Source organism: Drosophila montana, unplaced genomic scaffold, assembly GCF_035044405.1.
Source record: "Drosophila montana isolate Dmon_TW-CO22-7 unplaced genomic scaffold, ASM3504440v1 contig_3218_1, whole genome shotgun sequence".
NCBI classification, from domain to species: Eukaryota; Metazoa; Arthropoda; class Insecta; order Diptera; family Drosophilidae; genus Drosophila; species Drosophila montana.
In genome coordinates, this window is record NW_026998098.1 from 1,415,263 (window position 1) to 1,434,652 (window position 19,390).

General features: G+C 45.3%; 8 protein-coding genes across 9 annotated transcripts; 5 read left to right on the top strand and 3 right to left on the bottom strand.

Moving 5' to 3' along the window:
- The first annotated feature begins 185 nt into the window (after positions 1-185).
- On the top strand, positions 186-1,873 carry Rad9 (cell cycle checkpoint control protein Rad9). The gene is made up of 4 exons (XM_064689811.1): positions 186-334; positions 394-620; positions 680-831; positions 887-1,873. The coding sequence occupies exons 1-4, from the start codon at positions 301-303 to the stop codon at positions 1,818-1,820; spliced, it is 1,347 nt and encodes a 448-aa protein (XP_064545881.1). The 5' UTR covers positions 186-300; the 3' UTR covers positions 1,821-1,873.
- Positions 1,808-2,500, bottom strand: Blos3 (Biogenesis of lysosome-related organelles complex 1, subunit 3). Its single transcript, XM_064689813.1, has 3 exons — positions 2,351-2,500; positions 2,173-2,296; positions 1,808-2,111 (listed from the first exon to the last, which is right to left on the bottom strand). Exons 1-3 carry the CDS (start codon positions 2,408-2,410, stop codon positions 1,870-1,872), a joined length of 426 nt encoding a protein of 141 aa, XP_064545883.1. The 5' UTR covers positions 2,411-2,500; the 3' UTR covers positions 1,808-1,869.
- Positions 2,501-2,736: 236 nt separating this feature from the next.
- Positions 2,737-3,592, bottom strand: Grx1 (Glutaredoxin 1). Its single transcript, XM_064689812.1, has 4 exons — positions 3,461-3,592; positions 3,128-3,353; positions 2,965-3,069; positions 2,737-2,893 (listed from the first exon to the last, which is right to left on the bottom strand). Exons 1-4 carry the CDS (start codon positions 3,481-3,483, stop codon positions 2,798-2,800), a joined length of 450 nt encoding a protein of 149 aa, XP_064545882.1. The 5' UTR covers positions 3,484-3,592; the 3' UTR covers positions 2,737-2,797.
- Positions 3,553-8,567, top strand: Pex23 (peroxin 23). Its single transcript, XM_064689810.1, has 6 exons — positions 3,553-3,714; positions 3,782-5,063; positions 5,128-6,509; positions 6,589-6,852; positions 6,911-8,189; positions 8,249-8,567. Exons 2-6 carry the CDS (start codon positions 3,978-3,980, stop codon positions 8,285-8,287), a joined length of 4,050 nt encoding a protein of 1,349 aa, XP_064545880.1. The 5' UTR covers positions 3,553-3,714; positions 3,782-3,977; the 3' UTR covers positions 8,288-8,567.
- A 269-nt stretch (positions 8,568-8,836) lies between these two features.
- Positions 8,837-10,103, top strand: FRG1 (FSHD region gene 1). Its single transcript, XM_064689437.1, has 5 exons — positions 8,837-8,994; positions 9,050-9,238; positions 9,293-9,491; positions 9,561-9,760; positions 9,826-10,103. The coding sequence occupies exons 1-5, from the start codon at positions 8,936-8,938 to the stop codon at positions 9,971-9,973; spliced, it is 795 nt and encodes a 264-aa protein (XP_064545507.1). The 5' UTR covers positions 8,837-8,935; the 3' UTR covers positions 9,974-10,103.
- A 73-nt stretch (positions 10,104-10,176) lies between these two features.
- On the top strand, positions 10,177-13,292 carry in (protein inturned). The gene has a single exon (XM_064689426.1). The coding sequence runs from the start codon at positions 10,519-10,521 to the stop codon at positions 13,156-13,158; it is 2,640 nt and encodes an 879-aa protein (XP_064545496.1). The 5' UTR covers positions 10,177-10,518; the 3' UTR covers positions 13,159-13,292.
- A 206-nt stretch (positions 13,293-13,498) lies between these two features.
- On the top strand, positions 13,499-15,081 carry LOC135433396 (uncharacterized). The gene is made up of 3 exons (XM_064689438.1): positions 13,499-14,185; positions 14,242-14,637; positions 14,693-15,081. The coding sequence occupies exons 1-3, from the start codon at positions 13,951-13,953 to the stop codon at positions 15,037-15,039; spliced, it is 978 nt and encodes a 325-aa protein (XP_064545508.1). The 5' UTR covers positions 13,499-13,950; the 3' UTR covers positions 15,040-15,081.
- Ide (Insulin degrading metalloproteinase) lies at positions 15,011-19,388 on the bottom strand. 2 transcript variants are annotated; one of them, XM_064689424.1, is made up of 15 exons: positions 19,175-19,388; positions 18,983-19,084; positions 18,783-18,923; positions 18,583-18,717; positions 18,238-18,508; positions 17,953-18,181; positions 17,684-17,886; positions 17,534-17,619; positions 17,017-17,476; positions 16,609-16,959; positions 16,321-16,552; positions 16,054-16,260; positions 15,689-15,981; positions 15,425-15,634; positions 15,011-15,362 (listed from the first exon to the last, which is right to left on the bottom strand). In XM_064689424.1, exons 2-15 carry the CDS (start codon positions 19,063-19,065, stop codon positions 15,132-15,134), a joined length of 3,132 nt encoding a protein of 1,043 aa, XP_064545494.1. In that variant the 5' UTR covers positions 19,066-19,084; positions 19,175-19,388; the 3' UTR covers positions 15,011-15,131. The 2 variants fall into 2 exon arrangements, with proteins under 2 accessions (XP_064545494.1, XP_064545495.1); XM_064689425.1 differs by lacking the exon at positions 18,983-19,084.
- Between the last annotated feature and the right edge of the window lie 2 nt (positions 19,389-19,390).

Below are 19,390 nucleotides of genomic sequence, written 5' to 3' on the forward strand. Positions count from 1 at the left end.
TGGTCTGAACCATTTGGTATTTCAGCTCCTTGATAGGTTATCCTTGTATTGATTATCAGAACCAAATGCCAATTTCATGATGGTTCATTAAATTTAATGTGTTTTCAGAAAATCATATTACTTTAATGAAATGAAATTAAATCAATTAACACGCATGTTTTGCGATTAAACTAAAATTCTCCAGAGTGACCAAATATGTGTACTAATTACAACGTTGCCAGCCTGTTAGTCACATCAGCTGTTCCTGCTGCATTGTTTATAAACTAATGCGCGCCCAAATTGCAATTTTGCAAAGAAGGAATGAAGTGCACACTGGAGGGAGGCAATGCGCGCAGTAAGTAATACGGATATTCTCAGGATATTTTTTTAATATAACTCCCAATATTTTCTTAGTCATTGCCAAAGCCATACAATCGCTGTCCAAAGTGGGCAAAGAGCTATTCATCGAAGCAGATATACATGGACTTCGCATGCGCTCCATCAATCCCACACAGTCCGCAGTGGCCAGCATATGCTTCAACCGCTGCATGTTCGATACATTTCAACTGCCACCCAGTGGCGATTGCTGTTGTAAAATAGCCATGAAGCCATGCCTTGGTGTATTTCGCAATATGAAACAGGTGAGTTTTTGAGCAGAGGCTAACTATTTACCAGTGCAAATGAAATACTGCTTTTACAGGTTGAACACTGCGAGCTGAGCATCGTGTCTAATCGGACTAAGTTCCAAGTCAATCTTCGCTGCAAGCTGGAGACCATGAAGCAGGCGCTCATTGCCATTGTGGATGAACTAAATATTACTTCGGATGTTCCCACAGATCAGAGTTCGAACATGTAAAGTCGTTTTTTATTACCTATTAATTTGTAATCATGTCATATATTATCATAGCATACGGGGCGATCATAAGTTGCTCATGGAAATTTCAAATAGCTTCAATTCTTCTGAAGAGGAACTAACACTTGAGGCTACACCAGACAGTCTATCCGCCAAGAACTACATTGAAGGCGCTCGTGTCAATGACAAGTTCATGCGATCGCAATTAAAACTGAAGCCAAGCGAATTCGAGCATTACCAGGTAGCCGAGGGCGCAGTCATTACATTTTGCATCAAGGAATTTCGCGCCTTTCTTCTTTTTGCTGAAGCACTGAACGCACAATTGACGCTGGAGTTTGAAGATGCGGGCAGTCCATTCTTTGTTAAGATAAACAAACACCGCGAAATTGAATGCTTGCTGATTTTATCAACTCTATCTCCCGATGATGTTAGCTTCTCGGAGGATTACCGACCGCGCGAAATAAGCATGTGTAATCTTACCAATGCAGCGCAAAAGCGAAAGAGCAGTGGACCTGGACAAGAACTTCAGCAGAAACGCCGTCTGGCTGAAGATACAACTCTCTCGGACGTAGACACGGCGCTGTTTCAGTTTCGCGAGCATCGACCTGAGCGGCCATCCGAGGCACCTTCTGTGCAACCAGCGCGCCTGCTGGCCGACGGTGATACCGTGGATCTGGTTGAAGAAGAAGCCGACGAGGAAGCGCTGTTGCTTGCAGTATCAGATGCTATGGAAGCAAGCCAGATACCGCCGCCTAGCAGCACAGAAGTGTGCTTCTACAATACAGAGGATGCGCCGCCCACACTAATTCCACCACAAGTGGAGGATAACGACGAGGAGGAGGAAGAAAGTATACCGCAGTCTCCGGAGCGGGAGCGCGAACAAAGAGTGCGCACAATATTCTCGCGCTGTTTTCAAAACACTTATGTTCCACGCGAGCCATCGCCCAATAGTCAAGTGTATGCGCCCAATTCGGATACGGAGGATTAGCCTAGTTTGTTCGTTTATTAATAAAAGGGTATGCATTTGCATTACTGCCTCAATTGCTTGGCTCCTTCAGATGGATAACCGGCAAAAAGCTGCTCGTTAACGCCGAAGCAGCGCGGATCTGTAGCTGTGCGGTATTTTTTTGTGCCTGCTGCAGCGCAGTGTGAGCTGATTGCAAGGAGACCTGGGATTTGATGAGCATTTGATCTGTGGTTAGCAGCTGCTTGGACGCGTTCACCACAAAGTTGCGTGTTAGGACAGTTAACGCCTTCCAAATCTCAATGTTGTTCTCGACTGAAGTTGAATCAAATGATTAGAATCAAATCTGTTAAAGCACCGAAAGGGTGGCACTTACTCAGTTTGCGTTGCAGCAGATTGTTACGATATATTGAGGCGGTGGCACTGGCGCTGCTTGGCTGCTCGTAGATGTCTTCGTCTTCTTCCTCGCTTGCCTCGCCAGAGACTTCGGCTGCGTATATCTGCAACGACTTTGTTATGACAGATTCTATATTTTATTTGTCTAATGTAAATGCCTTGTGTTTCTCCTGCTCCTCGTCCGATTCAGATGCTTCGCCACGCACTAAATCTGCCATAGTTTTGTTTATATTACTTTACAAGGGCCCCAACAACTAAAATACCTGTTGTTTATTGTGTCCATAAATCGATTTACAAATCGGCAAGCCGATATAAATATCGATTGCAGATCTGGACAATCGGCAGATTTCTTTTACCCTAGTAACTTTCCTTTGTTTTGTACAAAAACTTTTTGCAAAATTAACTTCATATTCATATATTTATATACATATAGTTACGTTTTTTCTGACCACATGCAGACCAAGCTCACTCATCAACTTACATTTATATCAAATGCTGATTAAGCCTACACTGCGAACATAAAAAATAACATATTTTGTAGACATAATTGAAAAATTTGCACTACATTTTTTATTTATGTTCAAAATATGTAATCTTTAACAGGATTATTCAAAGAATTTCTGCAGAGTTCCCAATTCGTACATTCGCTTAATGTCCGTGCCGCCGCCCACAAATTTGCCATTTATAAACACGCGGGGCACCTGTGAGAGCAAGAGTTGAAAATAACGATAAGAATTAATAAATTAAAATTATGATTCTTTTGTGGACTTGCCGTGCGGGCACCAGTCATTTCGCCCAGAACAGATTGAATTTCATTGCCATCTTTACGTCCATCCAGTTCTACTATCATTGCATTAACCTTCAGTTTTCGAAATGGCTGAAAATTTGTAAGATGATATATGAGCATATCCTTAACGACCGCTCGTTATCCTTACCTCCTTGGCCATTGTGCAATAGGGACAATAAGTTTTGCTAAATATTGCAACCTTATTTTTGGCAATTGTATCACGAACAAATTGAGCTTCAACGGTGTCCATGTTTACCAGAGGTTTTTTAGGTATGATGGGAAAATCCAAGAACGGAAAGGGAAACTTTTTTGATGCTGTTGATGAGGCGCGGAAGTGTAGCCTATTGATGGATTTATAACGGTTGCTACGAAAACTATGAATTTGGCGTCAGATGTGAATATGAAAAACTTTGTAATAACAACGCATTTCTACATGTCAATCGCATGTAGTTGCCAGATAACTCAGAGATGCAGAACTTACGATTTACATATAGCAGAGGACATGATTAATATATTTCAATATTTGTAGCATTTATATACACTATCAATTCTTAATATTTTATAGTTCCAAATTTGAACCACACCACATAAATATTTTTCAAGTTTATTTTCAAAGCAGTCCTGTAACGGTCTGGCATCACCTTTAAATTACACCACCGCTGTTAAATGACTTGGTAAAGCCGCTCGGCCTCTGCAATCTAAATTGTCGAGTTTTGTTGTAACTAATGTAACAATGTAAGTATAGGCAATTTCACAATTTAGCCGTCCGTGGATTAAATGTTATATTAATATAATTTATTAGGGATACCCATAACATTCGATTTATTTGAGGTGGATAGCGCTGCCAGTCAACTTTATCAACCAGCTGATCCTATTCGCGTATAATGTGGCAACTTTGAATCTTGAACGGAAAATCAATTTTTTTTCTAAATGAGTGCCACAATGGAACACAAAGGGCGACTGTTGCTGAAGAACTTTAGTTAAAAACGCAAACAGCCATGCCCAGCAGTCTTTTGTTCGCTACTAGCAGCGAGGGACGCGTTCATACGCTGTCCACCAGCTCGAGTGGATGGCGTGAGTTTCCGTATCTCGGTCTGGAGTTCAAGAAAATCAGCGCAGTCCCAAATTATATGTGGGCCATTGGCGGGGATCGTCAGGTATACGTTCATGTTCATGGACTTGATGTGCCGATACGCGTCAAGGAGGAGTCTTACGAGAACGAGCGCTGGCTGCCCATCGAGGGATTTGCGAAAACGCTGCTTCCCACCGACCGCTATAAGTACTCAAACGCTGATGGTAGCATTGAGAGAAGCGTGGACAAGATACGCCTGCCCTCCATGGCCTGGCAGTGGGACGGTGATTGGCATCTGGACCTAGAGCTGGACGGGCAACAGCTGGCCGAAGATGGCTGGATGTACGCACTGGATTTCCCAGCCACGTATTCAGCGAAAAAGTCATGGAATTCGTATGTGCGGAGACGAAAATGGATCCGTTTTCGCCGTTATGCCGCCCTTAACAGCTGGTGCGCCGTCGCACCCCTGCACAAGGACCCCACACAGGAGCCCTTCATCGATGTGGCCATTGGCGGTACACATGTGCCCAATGCTAGAGCCGGCACACTTTGTGTCTGGGCCATAACTGCACACGGCCGGGCCATGTTTCGCACTGGCGTCACAGCCTTCGCACCGGAGGGCTTACGCTGGACTGCCATTAACACACCTACCGGCAGCGAACTGGCACAGATAAGCGTAGGACCAACGGGTCTGGTCTGGGCGGTGCTCTACAATGGGCGTGTCATTGTGCGTACGGGCATAACGCGCGATAATCTGTCGGGAGAGGGGTGGCTGGACGTGAAGTCACCAGTTGCCACAAGTGCACCGACGGACACGCCACGTGGTCTGCGCATTGTACAGATTTCGGTGGGCACAGATGCAGTCTGGTGTATTACAAACGATAACCATGCCTGGTTTCGACGTGGCATTAAAGGGGATGCAGCGGGCATTAGCGAGGATGCCGCCATAGGCAGAGGCTGGGTGGAAATGGTTGGAAATCTCTCGATGATCTCAGTGGCACCCAATGATCAGGTATTAATATTTTATTTACATATATAAACCAATTGATAATAAGCATTTCTTTGTTAATCAACAGGTGTTCGCGATTGGTGCTGCAGACCGCGCTATTTACTACCGATCTGGCGTTAGCGCCGCCGATCCCACCGGCAAGAAATGGATGAAGATCCAATGCTCAATGCAAATCAGTCGCTCCTCCAGTTCCTTGTCAATAGTTTCACGCAAAAGTGGCGGCAGCAGCTCAACGCCCGGCTCCAAACATCAAAGCTTCTCCAATCTCTACTTGAAGGAAAAGGAAAAGGGCGTTGTGGAAACGTGCGCAGTCATCGAAACAGTTACCACGCACAGCAACGGCTCATCGAACAATGGCCTGAACAGTCGTTTGAAAAATGAGCGCTGGAAGCTGAATGCCGACTCACCGCCCACCATTGGCAGTCTCAATCTGAACGAGCGTCAGAAGCATCGGGCCACAGCATTGCGCGAACCCTTGGCGCACGCCTCCAGTGCGCCAGCCGCTGAGGTTGCGGAGATCAGCGGCAAATTTGAGACGCAGCTGAAAAATCCGCGTGCCTGGTCGCCGGTGCGTAGTGTTGGATCTGTTGTTGGCACCGAAGCTCATCCGGAGAGTGATTCGGCTGTCTTTGAGTCGGAATCTGCACATGGCTCCGATGCGTTCCTAGGGGAAGACGACGATCACAATGGCTCGCAATTTTGGACTGAGTGTGCGGTCATGTGGAGCTGTGTGACCACGGGCGCCGTCACTGTGGATGCCAACAACATTCCCAACTGGTTTAACGAGCATCACAATGATGGTGGTGCCGATGCGAATCCCAATTGGCGCAACGATATACTCCAGAAACTGAAGCAGCGCCAGCAGACCGTCGCCAAGCTGCAGCAGGAAACACATTACGAAAAGGCAGTCGAGCTCACATCTTGGATTAAAACGGCGGACGCTCGCTATCAGCATCCAGCTGGCGACTACGAAGACTGCGTCATTGAGCTGGAGTGGGTCAGCGGCAACTGTGGCGACAGCACAGAGAATGACTCCGGCACCTTCACGGTGCTCAGCCCTGATGGTGCCGCAACCAAAATACAATTCGCACTCTCCGACATCACGTGCGTGCAGTGCTGCAGCGAGCCGGGTGCACCGCGTCTGGCCATACATGCGATGCATTTGCGCGTTAATTGCAGCCCGGTCAAACTGCAATTCACCAGTGATGCGGACATGGAAGATTGGCTATCGCACCTGTCCTCAGTGTGCAGTCAAATCAATATGCTAATGGGCAAGCCAGCAAGCAATGCCATTTGGCTGACCAGCGAACTAGGTGATGTATTTGTCTTTGACGCCGCCAACATGAAAGCACAACAGCTGCAAAAAGACTCCAACGGACAAGCTCATTATGTGGAGCGAATGGATGTGTCCACGTGTGAGACACCCTACTACAACACCCTCTATAATGGGTAAGTCTTTTTGATATGATATATATGATGTACGATAAATGTCTGGGCATTGAGTGTTAACGCTTGAAATCGCTTTTAGGATGCCTTGTGGCAGCGAGCTGGAGATTTCGGGCTGTGTCTACGATGATGCCGATCAGATTCGCTTCGATTTGCAGTGCCATTCAAATATTAAAGCAATGCCGCATCGTGTGGAAAAATTTCGAGTAATTGCGATGCATTTGAATCCGCGTTTTAATGAGCGCACAATTGTGCTCAACTCCATGATAGACTCGGAGTGGCTCGAGGAAATACGTAACGATCGTATGGTATTTGCGCCAGGTGCGAGCTTCACGGTAAAAATCAGGTAAGCTTACATACTTATCAGTCTTTCTAATTAATACTTATTGGAAACACTCGAACAGGGCACTTCAGAATCAATATCAGATTATTGTGAACAATGCGCTCTACACAGATTACAAATATCGGACTGATCCGGCGGCCGTCACGTGCCTCTATGTGAGTGGGCGTGTCAAGCTGTTCAATGTGGAGTATCGTTCGCCATCGCTAATTGTCTCAATGCAGCAGATGCACTGGCGCCAAATGGGCGGTCATGTCAAGCGGGTGTATAACAGCGGCGTCGATGTCGTCTGGGGTATATCCTGTGATAATACAGCTTGGGTATACAACGGTGGCTGGGGCGGCATGTTCCTGAAGGGGCTGGAAGGCTCCGGCAAAATAAATCCCATGATTGACACGCACACCTACTATGTGTATGAGAATCAGCGCTGGAACCCCATCAGCGGTTTCACTGCCAAGAGTTTGCCCACAGATCGGCACATGTGGAGTGATGCAAGCGGGCGACAAAAACGCAGCAAGGAGCACACCAAGCTGCTATCCACGCACTGTGAATGGATATCGGATTGGGCCATCGACTACAATATACCCGGCGGTGCGGACAAGGAAGGTTGGCAGTATGCAATCGACTTCCCGGCCAGCTATCATGCACAAAAGAAGCTGACGGATTGTGTTCGGCGGCGACGTTGGATGAAAAAATGCCGCCTCAGCAGCAGTGGACCTTGGCAGGAGCTCAGCCATTCCAAGATACTCGATGCCGCATTGCAAGTGCTGGACAGTGATGTGGACAAAGCATTAAATGTCGAGGATATGCCCGTAGCTGCTTGGGCCGTTGCCTCAAATGGCGATGTGTTAATCAGGCATGGCGTTTCCACAATGAATCCACGCGGTGACACCTGGGAGCACATTGTGAGCGACCAGCCATTGATTGGCATAAGTGTGGGGCCCACAGGTCAGGTCTGGGCGGTTGCTCGCAATGGTATGATCTTCTTTCGCTATGGCATCAATAAGGTGAATCCCTGCGGTGACGCCTGGCAACAGGTGGAGGCACCTTCTGGCATTACCTTCAAGGCTATTAGTGTGGGCCGCGCTGGTATTTGGGCATTGGACAATCAGCAACGGCTGGCAGTGCGTAAGGAGGTAACACGTACATTTCCGGAAGGATCACATTGGCAATTCCTTCCAAATGCTGCCAATGTGCCGCCGCACACAGAAGCTCACTGCGGTTTTCGGTCCGTATCTGTGGGCAAAGAGGTGTGGGCCATTTCCCTCAATGGCATCATTTGCCGTCGATGCGGCATAACCAGTGAGAATCCTGCCGGTGCCGGTTGGAACTTGGGCATTGCGGTACGTCTAAAAATATTTTGCATTTTGCAACAACCTTAGAATTTGTACATTTATTACAGGGCCAGTGGCAACAGTTATCCCTGGAGGGATATATGTAACCATCGCATTCCGTTTTCAGTATTTATATGTATACTCTGCACCCAGAGTGGATACATGCATATGTTTGATATACCTTAACCTTTAAGACGAACAGTGGCTAGTAACGCGGGAAAGCTCAGGACTCTTGCAGCTGGTGTAGCCAAAACTTCAGCTGCTTGATAACTGGATGCAGAGTATAATAGTCTAACTAACTTGACTGCAGCATACTTCCTTTTTCCATTATAATATGAAATGCTTAAACATCAGCTTAATTGTATTGAGCGTATTTTATTTCCAGAAGTCTGTTTTTGTTGTTAATTATAATTTATTTATCATTAAGCCTACAGCCCCTACGATTTATGCAGCCTATATTTATATATTTATTTTTCTGAATATATTAAATGCTTACAACTTATAATATGTTTACTTTGGTACGAATATGTAAATCAAAATTGAATTTACGTTAGTATCGGTAAAATTAATTTGAAATAATGACATATCGATAACAGTTATACCTATATCGTACTTCGATATTGTAATCAATTCAGCTCTGTAAAAAAAGGCATAAGTACTAGTGTTGCTCAATTCGAGAAGCAAGTTCACCTGAGAATCAACAGCAAAAAAGTTTATAAACGTATTTAAAGTAAACCCATTATAATAAGTAAACAATGTCTGACTATGATAGTGTACGCATAAAGAAGTTGGTTCTTAAGGGAGAAAAGCACAAGTGAGCATTTGAAAAGAAGCAAACACAAGCATGTTCAAATTGACTTTGTTTATAGAAAAAGTAAAAAACGCAAGAAGGAAAAGGAACACAAAAATGACGAGACAGCCAAACGTAGCAAGACGGTTACGGATGAAGATGCGATTCAGCACGCTGGTTGGTGGACAGCGACGACAGCGGCAAGCATTGTTGGCTCAGTGGCAATTGAATTTGCCGATCGTTGCTATTTGAAAGCCCTGGACAATGGGTAACTTATAAAAGACTTAAATGTATATTAAAACTAACTGAAATTTGTTTTTAGATTGTTTACTTTGGGCGCGCCTCACAATCCTGGCGAAGGTCCTGACCCGGAGGAAATATTTACGGCGTTTCCAATCAACGATCGCAAGGTCTCCTTCAAATCGGGTTACGGCAAATATCTGAAAATTGAAAAGGACGGCATGGTTACGGGACGTTCAGAGGCTGTTGGTAGCATGGAACAGTGGGAACCCGTCTTCGAGGTAAGCCCATAAAACTATTCAACCAAATGTTTATAAATTTATCATTTGTTTGCTGAACTCATCATTTAGGACAAGCAAATGGCTCTACTCTCAGAAACGGGTCACTTCATGTCCATCGATCCGGAGGACGACGCTTGTGTGGCGCTACACAAAAAAGTGGGACCCCAAGAAATTTGCCGCGTGCGCACCAATGCAGCCAGGGATGTTGTTGTCGATGAACAACCAAAAGAGGAAAAAGGCGATCTGGGCGAAGTTGAGAAAAACTATGTGTAAGTGTGCATAAGATTTGGCTTCATTAAATTCCGCATATTAAGTTAGATGCCTTCTTTTTTAGCAAAAAGTTTCAAAAGTTCCAGGACAAAAAGATGCGCATTAGCAAGAACGATGTGAAGGAGCTTGAGGAAGCTAAGGCCCAAGGACTGCTACACGAAACTCTTCTCGACAGGCGAAGTAAGATGAAAGCAGATCGATATTGCAAATAAAGAGTTAAAATTTATGTAACAGGCGGAAAAAGACATATCCGAGCACACAAAGTATGTTTTTCTAAATAATATAACGCCTTTCCATATGATTTTAATAATTTCAACGATGGCCCTAAGATTTTCATACCTTAAGTTCTTGTTGTGTTTGTTTATATATTTATAATTTGTCCAAGTTGGGTACAGGGTATCTTCTATTCAAACATTTTTCAATTGGCTAAAATATGCGTTTATTTCAAACGGAATTCGAAATGTTTTGTTCCGTGAGAAACAACAATAAGACTTCTTTCATTTGGATCGGAGAAAATTGAAAATTGAGATGCTGAAGAGAGCGGCGAAGAGCAGAGAACATTGGAATTTACAAGAGCGTGAGAACGCCTCCCAAATGCCAGACACACAAACCGGTTTGCTGTGTGAGCCACTAACTGAGATACAGATTGAGCCGAACATTCAGTTGGTTTTGGTTGAGGAACTGTGACGGAACAGAGCGCATAACAAATATAGTTTGACGAAGTAGTTTTCTGTTTATATTTACCTGTTTGAAAGAAATGCGAAAAGCGCAGGGTGTGTCGTTGGGCCCGGACAGACGCCTTGGCTTGGACGCCTCAGAGACGTATTCAACGTCGAGCTCATCGCTCAGCAGCTCGTTCAGTGATGGCAGCGATCTGGTCAACTGGGAGGAGTACGTGGCCGAAGACGGTAGCCTGTTCTATGCCGAATATGTGCCCAGTGTCAAGGTGAATGTGGCGGAGCGACGCGGCGAGCTGCTGCGCCGTTCACTGCGCCTGGGAAAGAAATCAACGCGGCGGCAGCAGCAGAATAGAGGCCAACAGGGCAAGCACAATGGCAACCAATACAACAGTAACAACAACAACAACCACAGCGGCGGGGGGCAGCAGCAGCAGCAGCAGGCACAGACCGAGCCAGAGAACGATGCCAGCAACGGGTTCCGATTCGCAGACATTAAGAATTCGCACGCCGATGCCAGCAATCAGAAGCAATTGGAGCTGGTTATAACGGCAACGGATCGCTTCCGCTTTGGTCGTCGCTCCACCGCCGTCGAGTCCATACTGGGCTTTCGTGTGCTGCCCTTTCCCGATCAGCCCGAGTGCCTGATGGTGGATAGTTTTGTGCATGATATAAGCGCCATGCAGCATAACATAAAACGCGGCGATTGGTTCAAGTCTTTGAATGGCATCGAGTTGTATGCCAGCAATGTGGATGAGCTGCTGCAGCAGTTCCTGGAGCCCACCCAGGTGTGTCTGGGCTTTCAAGGCGTCAGCATTGCCAGTCCCGCTGCCAGCACGGATGAGGCCAGCGGCCAAGGTAATCAAATGCCGCAAGTGCGCAAATTGGTCAACTTTGCCGCGTTTGCGGATCAGTTCGAGCAGCTGCTGCCGCCCGCTGTGACTGTGCCGGACACGTTGACGCCCTTTGGCATGCTGCTGCTGCCGCCGGAATGCTATCAGCATGATCAGCACAAGGATTCGCTCTACTACTACCCAGAGTCGGCGCTGACCAATTTCCTGTACAAGGCACGCGGCAGCTTCCTGACGCTCTGCTCTGTGCTCAACGAGCTGCAGACGGAGCCGTTGACATCCCGGCTGCTGGTCGACCAGGTGCCCTACTATGTGAACTATCGCAGCTTGAACGGCTTCCTGGTGCTTTTCGCCTATGCGGCGCGTTTATATAGCGCGGCCGAATCCAGCTTGAGATCGGATGAGCTCATCGGTTACATTAGATTCTCGCTGCCAGGTCTGAATCTGGATAACTTTTCCACTGCCAACGATAGCTCCAACGGCCTGCGCCAGTTTTTGCGTCACTTTTGTGGCATTCAACGAACGCGACTGTTGGCCCAGCCGCGTGGCGAGCTGCAGTTCGAGCAGCTGCTGAAGCAGTCGAGGAGCTTGCCCCTGCCGAAGGAGGCGCAATTGCGCATATTTGATGCTTTGAGCGAAATGGAGGCCATGGACTACCGCAACTGGAACGATGAGCCGTTGACCACGCATCGCGAATTCTTTATCTATGGCTGCGCCCTGTACTATGACAGTTTCCTGCTGGCCAGCCTGCTGCCCGCCGAGGTGCGCTTCAATGTGGAGCTCTTCCTGCGCTGTCGCGGCATATTTGACTTTATCGGAGCAGCGCCCACTGTCCGCGTCCGTGAGCTGTATGTGTGGGAGGAGATTGTCCTGGCCAATGCAACGGGTCGCTACTTTCTGACAGTGTGCTCGCGCAGCCATCTGATCCTGACGGTCATCCTTAAGATGTACGTTGATGCGCCCGAAATGGAGGCCTTTACCGCGGTGCCGCCATCCTTGTTCTACATCGAGGAGATACAGGAGACTTTGGATCACCTGATCCAGTGCGGCATTGAATCATTGGCCAAGTTCTGGTCCATATCCAACAAGCGTCCGGAAGTGCTCGATCAGCAGAAGCTCGAGCAGTCCGGCGAGGAGCAGGAGGCCAGCAGCAAACTGGAGTCGTTCCTCAAGCAGAAACCCAACACCTCACACTCGTCCGCCGCCAACGATGAGGAGGCACAACTGTGCTCATCCCTGGGCGGCTCATCCATACACAGTCTGACGCCGAGTGAGGACGAAATGTCGCGCCGGCGTCTGACGCCCGCCGATGACTCGGACAGCGGCTCGGACTGGGAGAACTTTGCGGAGCAGCATCCGCTGCACTACGGCCTCAATCTGAATGCCGAGACCCAAAGCCAAATAACAACATCCCTCTGGAAGGAAATCAACAATGTGCTGCCCGTGAAAATATCCGCCGGCTGGAAGAACTCCGTGCTGCACTACGTTTACGTTGACCTCACAAATGGCGTCCTGCTGTGCCCGTTCACAGCCAGCTCAGAGAGCTTTCCATACCTAAGTGAGATACGCAAGGCATGTCATATGATTCACCTGGTGCTGGAACGCTCGAAGCATCATCGCCGCCAGCAAATGGCGGAGCCAGCCCGATCCGCGATGACACATGCCAGCAATGATATAACCATTGTTAAGGAGCATGGCATTACCATGGAAATCGCCAATCCCGCCAAGGAGCATCCTGGCAAGCGTTTCGTTGTCGTTGGCCGACTCTTTCAATCTCCGGCAAAGGAAGTGTATGTGTGCCACGTTCCGGAGGTGCCACAAAATATGGTCGAAATGGCATTTCGCTTGTCCTTCTTCTCCATGGGATAGTCGATGATCATTTTAACCAATTTATAGTATTACAAAATAAAGCTTAGATAATTGAAAAATTATCTAATTTTTTATCCCATTTTACACACAGGATGGTGAAGTGAAATAAGCAAAAATATAATAACTCAAATGAATGTTGATGATGCTTGAAAATGAGTTTGAAGCCATTAATTCCTTATTAATCAATCAATCAATCAATCAGTCAGGATTAACAGTTTTATTTATATAAAGCTTCAATCTCTTTTCTGAGACTCCCTTTTTTCCATTATCTCCTTGACACCTTTTCAATTTATGACATAATTCAGAAGCCAATCAATCAGTCAGTCAGTCAATCAGTTTTAATATTGTAAATAGGTAGTCTCTTTTCTGAGACTCCCTTCTTTCCATTATTTTTTCTATTGATATAAACAATTGTGTCTCCTTTGCGCTCCTCTGACACCTTTTGTAATTTATGATACGAAAATTGCAGAGTTTTTCATTCATATTTTGATCGCGAGGAAAAACATTGGCACTATATTTAGATAAACGTACGCACCGGAATATACGACACGCGCCCTAGTCGCATATTTATAAACATAAATTCATAAATATATATAAATATGTATATATGTGTATATAGATGTGTGTGTGTGTGTGTACAAATACAATGTCAACGTTTCATTCTGCAAAAGCTGCCCTCGCGATATGCTCATCCGTCAGTTGTCAATGAGGCCTCCCAGACAGCGGAACACCCAGGGTCTCATTTATTTCCGACGGAGTGCACATTAGGGCTTACATCATTGTTAGCTGGAGATGCCAAAGTGGTTGCTGTGCGTCGCCTGCGTTCTTCTGGCCACGGTACTTGCACTGGACGAGGTGGACAATAATAACCTTAATGCCAATGAGACTGAAAGTTCGCCGGATGCGGAAACGGACGTCAAATTGCCCAGCGAGGTGCAAAGGGCCGTTTGTACCGTTAATGCTGGTGAGGTCAAGGCATCCGCAGAAGCCGTCACCACCAAGACCTTGAAGGGTGTCTGCGGATCGGGTAAGCCCCAAGCACAACTCGAATACTGCATGTCCGATAATGTAACGCCCGTTTAGATGAAATGAGTCTGGCTTTTCGCAATCTGGAGGAGAAATTATTTGGGGAATTGCGTGAAATTAAGGAGCTGCTGGCGAAGCTAAGCGAGCTGCGGGCACATCCAAGTGGCAGCTCCAGTCCGTTGACGTCAGTTCCCCTAATAAAGCCAACTGTTATAAAAAGAATCAAGTTTGAGCAGATAACTATGAAGCCCATCGAAGAGAAAAAGCAGCCGATGCTTAAGCAATTGGAAAACGCACCGGAGCGCGAGGAAGAGATTGGCAGGTTTAACAATACAATGTTGGCGGATCAGGACTTTCAATTATTCACATATTATTGGAAGCTGGAAAACTTTACGGACCACATTTCTAATGCGTCGACCGCAACCGTCAAGAGTCCAATGTTTAGCATTAGAGGCGAGTACTCAAATGGAAAATAATCTCTGGAATCTAATCTTTAGTTACCATCCAGGCAAGACACTTCAATTGAAGTGCACATTTCAGCATTTGCATCGCGATATGATAAATTTGCAGCTGGCATTGGCATATCCAGCTCATGATCCTGGCAAGGGCAAGGAAAACAATATAATGCTGGATATGGGCGGACAGTGGAAGCAATTGAAATGGACGGATCGTGTCGCGTTTAAGCACAAAATTGCATTATTGGATCAGAATCAGAGCCATCGACGCACACAGGACCTCAGTTCACAGGAGTTAACCAAGCTCGATATGGGATTTTCCATACCGAATAGCGCAATTTTGGGCAGCAATTATGTAAGGCACAATTCGCTTCTAATACAAATCATTTTATATTTGTGAGAGGTTTACATTTTAATGAAATTAAACCAAAACAAGCAACCATTAACCCATTTAGCCAGACACTACGCAATTAGAAAGTTAAGTCTACCTCCTTAGAGCTTGCTGCGTGCACCCTTGGCCTTGATGTCTAAGAAGGGCATCGCAATGGGATACAGCTCTTTGCAGGATTTGAATGCCACAATATCGTTAATTGTTGTATGGCGTTCAGTGCTGGTCACCGGACTTTCATCCTCCTCGCTGCTCGGGGCATTCGGATCTTTCAGTGTCGACACAATGTGCACTGACAAAACTCTTCGTTCTTCGCCATCTTTTGCTATAAATTTCTGTAAATTCAAACAAATTAGCCATACACATAATTGGAAATTGTAAGAAAAGCGAGTCGCACCTTGAAGTAGTCCACAAAATCGGCTTTCGTTATTTTGCGCAGTATTGCAACTTCGGCCTCCTCGCGTTCAAAGTGATACGTTTGCATGGCAATTTCACCATAGAACAGACTAAACTGCTGGAATATCGTTTTCGGCTTCTCCAGCTTCTTGACAATCAACGCCTCCTTATGGCGCGCAAACTCATCCAACGGCATATCCTCAATGACTTGCTAAAGATGCGAATGTTCAAAATTATTGCTCCTTTTTCTCTAACATCACCTTACCAAATAGGTCTGCAAAAAGTTCTCGATGCGATCTTCGACAAATGCGGGATGCTTCGCAGACTGTACAATAATGCGAATACCATTGGCGCCGTTCACTTTGCGCACACCGCTGAAGACAATATAGCCTAGTTGCTCCTTTGTGCGAAGGCAATCATAGCAGGGCTCGGATAGCACTTGCGACACCAGATTGACCATAATATTGGTAAGATCCGTTTGCGCGCCACACTGCATATAGAGCTGGGTGCAGGAGCTCTTGTGAAACTCATTTTCCTTCTCAAACAGATAACTATCACCTGGTCAAAGTAAGCAAATGCAATATTCATTAGAAATTTTAAATATTGATATGACAGTGAGTGTTTACGTACCCGGTACCAACTTGTACTCGCGCTTTTTTAGCATTTGGCGCGCTAATATTGGCAACTTTGTCGCGTTTGTTTTCTCTAATCGCTTATTGACGCGACCCGCGATATCCGTAGCCTGTTGCTTGGTAACGTTGCCAAAAATGAAGCACTCCGTATGTAATCGCTGGAAAAACTCCTTGGCAAAGTTCAACACACGGTCATAGGAAACAACTAAAATGTGAAAAAAGCTGATGATTTGATTACGGAATGGAAAACATTGCTATAACTCACGTTCCATAGCATCTAATAGCTCCACGTTTGCCCAGGCGTTCTCGGTGAGAAGCAGGGCCAGATAATAGATGGAATGCTGATAGGGTTGTTCTGCCTTAAAATTCTTTAGTGATCGTATGTACTCCTCCTTTAGTATGTCGAAACGCATCTCATCTATGCTGAAGTCAAACAAGTGATCCAACAGCTTCTCAAGTAAAACAACCTGCTTGTCATTAAAGCCTCGTATAGTAAACTAAAAAGGGAATTAATTTTTATAGCTGTGTATTTAATTAAATCATTTCCACTTACATCGATGCCGCCTGGCTTAGTGGTAACGCTTAGCTTAAGGCTAGCCAGCTCTGCGTCATATAAATACTCATTGAGCTGATCCTTTAGCAGCATAACCATCATGTGGTTCAGATTACAATTCAAGGGATCCAAATATGCAATAGGATTAGACATATCGAAGGTCATGCATGCTTTGGGCTTGTTGAATTGGTTGTCCTGTTTGTGCCATACGCGTAGAATGGGCGTGTCCAGTATAATTGTGGGATGCTTGGGAGCATCACTGGGCACATCGGCAATTTCAAAATTGCTCGGTATAAAACTGTTTGGCAGTGCCAGCTTTAGATTCTCATTAACTTCGCAACTTTCCCAGGCCTATAAGTGATTTGAAATTAATCTTAATAATCAAAGTTTGTCAAGGGCTTAACATACACAAATTGTCTTCTGCGGTATACGCTCCAAACCATATTTCGTTTTATAATACGGCTCAGTTTGATCGGTAGACTGCTCGAAGCTCTGGCTAACCAGGGAAATGCGACTTTTGCTGGGCACCAGTTCGTCTAGGAGCTTGCAAACCAATTCCGGACGCCACTCGTTGCTCATATATGGTGCAATTAGCACCTCTTCTAGTGGGAATATTTGCATGGATGATACTGCATGGGTAACCAAATTCTCGGGTTGCTCTTTCTCTTTGAAACGGAAGCGCATTTCGTTTAGCTTAACACATTCATCGAAAATCCATTTCTTGGGACCCTCTTTACGCAACATGCACAAATACTGAAATATTATGTTCACAATGTCATCAACATGCTCCAAACCCTCCTGTGTTAGATCCACAACTATCTCAAAGAAACCAAAGCCATTCTGCGTGTTTTGATGACCGGCCATAAGACTGCAAAAAAAAAAACAACATCGTAAACTAAATCTTGGTTAACCTCAGTGTACTTACTCATTACACCAGCCAAGCCTCCGTAACTCGGATAATATGCTGCCTTTGCCCTCATGTCCAATAAGATGCGTCAAATAATTGTCGGGCTGCAGATAATATTCTTCTTTTAAGTAAAACTATTCTTTACCTTAACAATTTCAATTTCCTTACCCCGGATTTGTAGTACTGTGTCAGATCGTCGGTCGTAAAGCTAATCGTTAATGAGCGTATGTCCTTAATGGGCACTATCTTTAACTTCTGCCCGTACTGTTCCTCTCCGTAAGGATGCCTTGGCCACTCCGGTACCTTTACATTCTTATTTTCTATTTCCGAGAACTTTTCCATTACCATACATTCGAGATGATCTAACGATTCTGTCAAATTAAAATTACAAATATTTGAGATTAATTTGGTTTCACAAATATTGTTACTGTACTTACCTTTTCCAATAACAGCAAGGCACATGATGTTCGCTGAATACCAATATTTGTGAAACTTTAACAACTCCTCACGCACATCCATGCCTTTGGACTTGGGTATTTCGGAGAGCGTGGCCTTGTTCCCGCTGCCGAACTTGCTGTAGGCATGATCCGAATTGGCCAAATGCCGATGCACCTGCTTGATCCGCCACAGATCGCTTGATAAATTCTTTTCATGCTCCGAATTAACCTGCAAAGATTGCACTTAATGAACGTACAATATGGTATTACTGATATTCCACATACTGCGTTGATTTCTCGCTCTGTTGCGCTGGGCGTGAATAGAGGCGCAATAAAGAACTGCGCAAAGCGATCCAGCGCACCATCCAGCTTGTCGGGGGCAACGTGAAAATGATATTTTGTCATGAGCGGATACGTGGCAGCATTGCTGCTACCGCCACTCTGGGAGAGGTACGTGGTATAGCCGTTTTCGTGTGGATACTTCTCCGTGCCCAGAAAGAGCATGTGCTCGCAAAAGTGCGCCAACCCCGGCAGGTTCTCTGGGTCTGACATATGACTGCAATAAAAAACAAATGACGATTAATTATGCATATATATATGGAATACCTAGGCCCATCTTTGGACTCTTACCCAACCTGCACAGAAAGTGCAGCAGCCGAAACATCAGTGGTTGGATCCGATATTAGCAATACTTTAAGACCGTTTTCCAACTGCAAGCCACGATAGTCGCGTGTGTCCTGTTGCGATTTTTCAATATTGTTTATGCTGAGTAAAATAAATTTCATGTTATGTATTTTGCGAAAGGTTTTTAATAATATATGTATATGCACCGCATTATTGGCTCCAGCTGATCCAATTTCTTGAGCTGCGTCTTTCGGTTGGTTGCTGTCTCGGTTAAAGTCATTTTCGGCACTGATGTATTTGTAAGCGTTCTATATCCGGATAAATGGTTAATGCAACACTTCCCTCTACTGGTAATGCAACAAACAAGTTTTATTATGTTAATTAATTTTATTGTTATTAAGCGTACTGTCGATGTAGAACAGCTGTTATGGCTTCTGCAAAAATCGATTTGCTGCTGGAAAAAGTTAGACACGTTCGCCGGACAAACATAGAAACGATGTTGCTTTTTCTGCAGAAATTGTTGACGCGTATGAATAAGAATCAATTTAAAGAATAATACTAATTTAAAAATGTTTTAACTTAGCCTCTAGACTTTTACCAATCCAAAATATTTGCAGATGATTTAGTTTCGCAACACCACCAATTCAAAACATGTGTTTCAGGGTTGCCACGCTTGAACACATCGTAATAATGATACTTGATAGTTATGTGCTAGTTTGGATTATTTTTCAGCACGAGGCACCGTGAAATAATTTAAAAAGCCACGGTGGCATTAAATTTTTAACTATTTATTTAAAAAAATAAATGAGCTCTG

Excerpts from the sequence above, each read along its gene's own strand:
- LOC135433396 (XM_064689438.1), top strand. The coding sequence starts at position 13,951 with ATGCCAAAGTGGTTGCTGTGCGTCGCCTGCGTTCTTCTGGCCACGGTA. Across the intron at positions 14,186-14,241 it reads GAAGGGTGTCTGCGGATCGG|ATGAAATGAGTCTGGCTTTT; the intron begins GTAAGCCCCAAG and ends ACGCCCGTTTAG. Across the intron at positions 14,638-14,692 it reads TCCAATGTTTAGCATTAGAG|GCAAGACACTTCAATTGAAG; the intron begins GCGAGTACTCAA and ends GTTACCATCCAG.
- Grx1 (XM_064689812.1), bottom strand. The coding sequence starts at position 3,483 with ATGTCCTCTGCTATATGTAAATC. Across the intron at positions 3,070-3,127 it reads ATTGCACAATGGCCAAGGAG|CCATTTCGAAAACTGAAGGT; the intron begins GTAAGGATAACG and ends ACAAATTTTCAG. Across the intron at positions 2,894-2,964 it reads AAATGACTGGTGCCCGCACG|GTGCCCCGCGTGTTTATAAA; the intron begins GCAAGTCCACAA and ends TTGCTCTCACAG.
- Ide (XM_064689424.1), bottom strand. The coding sequence starts at position 19,065 with ATGTTTGTCCGGCGAACGTGTCTAACTTTTTCCAGCAGCAAATCGATT. Across the intron at positions 17,620-17,683 it reads CACAGTACTACAAATCCGGG|CCCGACAATTATTTGACGCA; the intron begins GTAAGGAAATTG and ends TATTATCTGCAG. Across the intron at positions 15,363-15,424 it reads ATTTTGTGGACTACTTCAAG|AAATTTATAGCAAAAGATGG; the intron begins GTGCGACTCGCT and ends TTGAATTTACAG.
- FRG1 (XM_064689437.1), top strand. The coding sequence starts at position 8,936 with ATGTCTGACTATGATAGTGTACGCATAAAGAAGTTGGTTCTTAAGGGA. Across the intron at positions 8,995-9,049 it reads CTTAAGGGAGAAAAGCACAA|AAAAAGTAAAAAACGCAAGA; the intron begins GTGAGCATTTGA and ends CTTTGTTTATAG. Across the intron at positions 9,239-9,292 it reads TTGAAAGCCCTGGACAATGG|ATTGTTTACTTTGGGCGCGC; the intron begins GTAACTTATAAA and ends ATTTGTTTTTAG.
- in (XM_064689426.1), top strand. The coding sequence starts at position 10,519 with ATGCGAAAAGCGCAGGGTGTGTCGTTGGGCCCGGACAGACGCCTTGGC.
- Pex23 (XM_064689810.1), top strand. The coding sequence starts at position 3,978 with ATGCCCAGCAGTCTTTTGTTCGCTACTAGCAGCGAGGGACGCGTTCAT. Across the intron at positions 6,510-6,588 it reads TACAACACCCTCTATAATGG|GATGCCTTGTGGCAGCGAGC; the intron begins GTAAGTCTTTTT and ends AATCGCTTTTAG. Across the intron at positions 8,190-8,248 it reads GTTGGAACTTGGGCATTGCG|GGCCAGTGGCAACAGTTATC; the intron begins GTACGTCTAAAA and ends CATTTATTACAG.
- Blos3 (XM_064689813.1), bottom strand. The coding sequence starts at position 2,410 with ATGGCAGATTTAGTGCGTGGCGAAGCATCTGAATCGGACGAGGAGCAG. Across the intron at positions 2,297-2,350 it reads AGGAGCAGGAGAAACACAAG|ATATACGCAGCCGAAGTCTC; the intron begins GCATTTACATTA and ends AAGTCGTTGCAG. Across the intron at positions 2,112-2,172 it reads TCTGCTGCAACGCAAACTGA|TCGAGAACAACATTGAGATT; the intron begins GTAAGTGCCACC and ends ATTCAACTTCAG.
- Rad9 (XM_064689811.1), top strand. The coding sequence starts at position 301 with ATGAAGTGCACACTGGAGGGAGGCAATGCGCGCA. Across the intron at positions 335-393 it reads GGAGGGAGGCAATGCGCGCA|TCATTGCCAAAGCCATACAA; the intron begins GTAAGTAATACG and ends ATATTTTCTTAG. Across the intron at positions 621-679 it reads TATTTCGCAATATGAAACAG|GTTGAACACTGCGAGCTGAG; the intron begins GTGAGTTTTTGA and ends CTGCTTTTACAG.